The sequence below is a fragment of the Musa acuminata genome, chromosome BXJ3-1 (genome assembly GCF_036884655.1).
Source record: "Musa acuminata AAA Group cultivar baxijiao chromosome BXJ3-1, Cavendish_Baxijiao_AAA, whole genome shotgun sequence".
In the NCBI taxonomy this organism is placed as follows: Eukaryota; Viridiplantae; Streptophyta; class Magnoliopsida; order Zingiberales; family Musaceae; genus Musa; species Musa acuminata.
In genome coordinates this window covers 15,976,654-15,981,530 of record NC_088349.1, presented here as the reverse complement: position 1 = coordinate 15,981,530, position 4,877 = coordinate 15,976,654, and the positions used below count along the sequence as shown (strand labels likewise).

Below are 4,877 nucleotides of genomic sequence, written 5' to 3'. Positions count from 1 at the left end.
TTGACGAACCGCGCAACCTACCTCTTACCAGTCAGCATGATCATTGTATAACTATCCTTCTAGGCAAATCTTCAGCAAATGTTCAGCCATATTAGTATCCACATCTCAAGAAGGATGAAATAGAAAGGATTGTAAAAGAGATGCTCGAAACAGGAGTTATTCGGCCAAGTTTCAACCTCTACTCTTCACCGGTGCAACTTGTACGCAAGAAGGACGGAACAAGGCGAATATGTGTTGATTACCGAACTTTCAATGGCATAACCATCAAGGACAAATACCTTATTCCAATTGTAGATGAATTGCTAGATGAAAGGGAGCACAAATCTTTACAAAGCTGGACCTTCGATCCGAGTATCATCAAATATGAGTATGCGAAGAAGACATACCGAAAACCACCTTTTGAACACACAACAACCACTATGAATTTTTGCTTTCTTCAAAAGAAGGTGGAATATCTTAGGCATATCATATCAGAGGAAGGTGTGGCAGTAGACCCCTTCAAAATTGGAGCAATGCAAAACTGGCTGACCTCGAGGAACATAAAATTGCTACATGGTTCTGGGTTTAACAGGCTACTATTGCAAGTTCGTGAAAAACTATGGAGAGATCAGTGCACCACTTACTTCCTTACTGAAAAAAGATGTCTTCCAATGGTCGGACAGAGCCTCCGCTGCCTTCGACAAACTTAAGGCAGCCATGAAGACGACGCCGGTGCTAACACTACCAAATTTCAACCGACCCTTCATTATTGAGGCCGACGTATCTAGAGTCGGAATTGGACCCATTCTCATGCAAGATGGTCGACCACTCACATACACTAGCAAGGCATTATCTCCCTCCTATCAAAATAAGTCAACATATGATAAGGAGATGCTCGCCATTGTGAGCGCAGCAACGAGGTGGAGACCCTACTTGATTGGCCGACGATTTCAAATTAAAACTGACCATAAAAGCCTCAAGTACTTTTTGGAGCGAAGGATATCATCCCTTGAGCAGCAAAAATGGGTAACAAAACTTCTTGGATTTGATTATAAAATAACTTACAAAAAGGAGAAAGAGAATGTTCTTGTAGATGCGCTTTCGCAGCTACCCGAGCAAGTTGAAGTTTTAGCCGTTTCACTTCCGACCAACGACTTTCTTAAGGATATTAATATGGAATGGCAGGAAGATTCAGAGACTAGTAAGATTATAAAAAAATTGGAGGAAGCACCAAGCCCCATGGCTCATTACAATTGGGACTCAAAAGAATTACATTATAAGGGTACTAAATTGAAAAGGAGTATGGCATATCACCCATAAACCGACGGCCAGACGGAAGTTATAAATAGGTGCTTGGAGACAGCCCAAAGCCACCCACCAAATATGATTACCCAAAGAGAACTTCAGACTAAGCCAAGTGCCATTATTGATCGACGGATCGTGACTCAACGACGACGATCCACTACTGAATTGCTAATACAGTGGACAAACCTACTAACAGAAGATGCCACTTGGGAGAACTATGATGACTTGAAGATCAAATTCCCAAAATTCATGAATCGTCAGCCTCGAGGACAAAGCTGATTTGAAGAGGATGGGTTTGTTAGGACTCTAGCTAGGAGAGTCCTAATTGAGAGGGACATTCATGTAAAACCTACCTAAGTCGACCCCTATTAAAGAGGTGAAGTGGCCGGGTAGGGTTAGGAGGTTATTTCTTAGAGACGAATAAGGAGTTGTAAAGGAATAGAAGTCTTGAGTAGGAGTCCTATTAGGAGTTGGTTAGAAGTAGGAGTTTTGATTAGGAGTCCTATTAGGAGTTGGTTAGAAGTAGGTGTCTTAAGTAAGAGTCCTATTATGAGTTAGGGTTTAGAAGCCCTATAAATAGTCATGTATTCCACCTCTTTTCATAAGTAATAGATGAATCTTTTCTGCAGCCTTTGAGCAGCAACTTGGAGGGAAGAACCCCTATAGAGTTCCAAGGAAGCCGATCCCCTAAAGAGATCAACCCCAAGTTTAGAATCTGCAAGAGTTTTAACAGATAGAGGTAGAGAGACTGAGAAAGAGGGGACGCACAATGGCCGACCATGTCCCACGAATAGCTATGTGGACAGGGCTTCGCCAGCATCTCGTCAAGCTCACCTCCCATTTCTTGAGAAGCGCCTCCGACTACATCCGCTTCCGCGCCGTCTGCAAGTGTTGGCGTTCCGCCATCCCCCCCCCGGCCCCGTCACCTCCCCGCTCAGCTCCCCTTCCTCCTCTACCTCTCTACCCCGGAACCAAGAAAGAGTTTCGCCTTCTGCCTCGCCAACGCCTTTAATGGAAGCATGCGCCGCCTACCTCACACCACCAGCATGTATTGCATCGGCACCTCTTACGGGTGGCTCATCCTCATCTCCGAAGCCACCTCCGCGGTCTCCCTCTTCAACCCCGTCACCGCCGAAGACATTCCTCTCCCCCCACTCTCCACCCTCCAATCATTCGTACTGTTGTTCTACCAATCGGAGGACGGCATCGGATCTTACTTCATCAAAACGGACTACCCCAACATTACGGTCGAGTCCAACGCCATCGTCGACAAGGCCGTCTTGTCCTCCGACCCTACCCTCGACCGGGACTTCGTGGCAATCGTCTTCCTCGATGGCATATACAAGCGCTGCTTTACCTGCCGCCCAGGGGACAGATCGTGGAAGGACAACGTCAACGAACCTTTCGATGATCTCCATTGGATTTTCCCAGGAGTGCCGCAGGTGTTCAACCTGACTGACGTCGTGCCCTACGGCGAGCGGAGGTTGTGCGCTATCTACAATGACAAAAATTACTTAACAGTCTTCGACGTCGACCCAGGCCCGCCGGGGAGGGCGACGACGATCGCATGGAACTCCATGCCGCCCTACGTGCCGCGCGGTGGTTTACCCACCTGCTTGATTGGGTCGGCTGGAGAACTACTCCTGGTTACCGAGTTCTACAAGAGGAGTGCAGCCAGGAAGAACACCAGGAGCTTCCGCGTCTTCAGGCTCGATCCAGGCGACGGAGACCGGCCAGCGAAGGCGATCGAAGTGCAGGACATCGGCGACCGTATGTTGTTTTTGGGTACGAACCATTCGGTGTGCGTCGCCGCGGGGGACTTCCCAAGGTTCCTGGGGAATGCCATCTACTACGTGAAGGAAGAGAAGATGAGTTTGGAGGGGGAAGATACCCTGGTGTCGACCGTGTGCGTGGTCAACCTGGAAAATGGTGAGATCACGGAGGTTATCGATTCCGGCGGGTCTGAGCCGGATGGGCTCGAGTGGCTGTCGGATCGGTTGGACATCCCCTGGTGGGTGGCCCCCAATCTTGGCAGGGGCAAGAACTAGAGATTGCTGACATCTTACATTCTGGCATCAACCAATTGTGAGAGATACCCATAGTATTCTTTGGCTTTCTTATTGTGCTCTTAAGGCGTCGAGGTTAGTTAGCAAGGCAAGTTGAGACTCAGTGTGCTCTGGATCGAGGGTCAATTCATTGTGCTATGACGTGACTCACTATATTTCCACGTCGCTAGTCAAAGTAAAAGTCAGCGTCGTCATCGCCCCGTGTGCTATCGAGGAGACTCATCTTGCCACGTCATTGGTCTACACAGAAGTCATGATCGTCGTTATCATTGCTTCCTCCTTTTGTTATCCGTACCACCTTCCCCTTCAAGAAACTATTAACCCAGGAAGAAGACTCCAAGAACATAAAAAGGAAGGAAGGAGCCCCAGTTGCAGATATAGAGACCAGAGAGGAAGAGTAAGAGAAATAAAAGATACGCAGCCGACGAAGTCCCAAGAGAGGACATGTGGGCAAGGCTTTCTCCCCGGCTCGTCAAACTCACCTCCCACTTTCTGACGAGTGCCGCTGACTACCTTAGCTTCCGGGCCGTCTGCAAGCCGTGGCGCTCCGCCCTCCCCCTTCGGCCTAGCCACCTGCACACTCAGCTCCCCTTCCTCCTCCTCCTCTCCCCCTCGGAACCAAGAATCCGCTCAGCCTTCCGCCTCCTACTCCGGAAGCATTCGCCCGCTCCCTAACACCGTCAACAAGTTCTGCATTGGCTCCTCCTTCGGGTGGCTCATCCTCATCTGTGAGGCTTCCTCCGATGTCTCCCTCTTCAACCCCATCACCGCTGAAGAGATTTCGCTCCCCAGCCTCTCTGATAAGCAGATAAGATTTCCTCAAGGCAGTTGAGGAAATCTCTCAGCAGTTGAGAAAAATCCTCCATGCTGAATGTGTATAACCTCCCTACTTGAGTGTGTATAAATGGCTGTCAAGAACTCACTATCAAAAGGTATTAGGCAATTATATCTTATACATTTCATAGTTTCTTCTACAATTTCTATCTTTCTATCTTCTTCGCTTAATTTCTATCATGGTATCAGAGCTGTTTGCCTAGAGCAAGCCCTCTTCTCCGGAGTCCAACCATCCCTCTCGTGGCGACGCCTCCGACCCTCAGCCGTAGCCATTCGCTGCAGCCTACTGCAGCACTTGCGGCTGCTAATATCAGATCCTAAAGGAAGCACAGTCACGGCCTTTGTTTCTACCGCCGGCTGCTGCTCCCTTGCCAACCGAAGTCTTCCGCTGAAAACTCCGCTGCTCTTCCGGCCACCAAACTCCAATACTGCATTACTGCAACTATCTCCAACCTTGCAGATTTCTCCAGCATCGCTGCAGAAATCGCTGCAAGCTGCAGAGATTTCTTCCACCTCGATGCAACAATCTCTCCTGCACTCTGAATCGCTGCAGCCTACCAGTGCCTCTGGAAGAAGCAGCAGCCCTCTTCGGCATTGCATACAACTACTCTTCTACATCTGACGTCTTCATCATCTACCTCCCGCCATAGCCATCGCTACCTTTCTTGCTGCAGATTGCTCGCCCATCACTGC

At 48.9% G+C, this 4,877-nt stretch overlaps 1 protein-coding gene across 1 annotated transcript; it reads left to right on the top strand.

Annotated features, from left to right (window-relative positions):
* The first annotated feature begins 2,303 nt into the window (after window positions 1-2,303).
* LOC135629207 (uncharacterized) lies at window positions 2,304-3,332 on the top strand. Its single transcript, XM_065136402.1, has one exon. It carries the CDS (start codon window positions 2,304-2,306, stop codon window positions 3,330-3,332), a length of 1,029 nt encoding a protein of 342 aa, XP_064992474.1.
* Window positions 3,333-4,877: the final 1,545 nt, after the last annotated feature.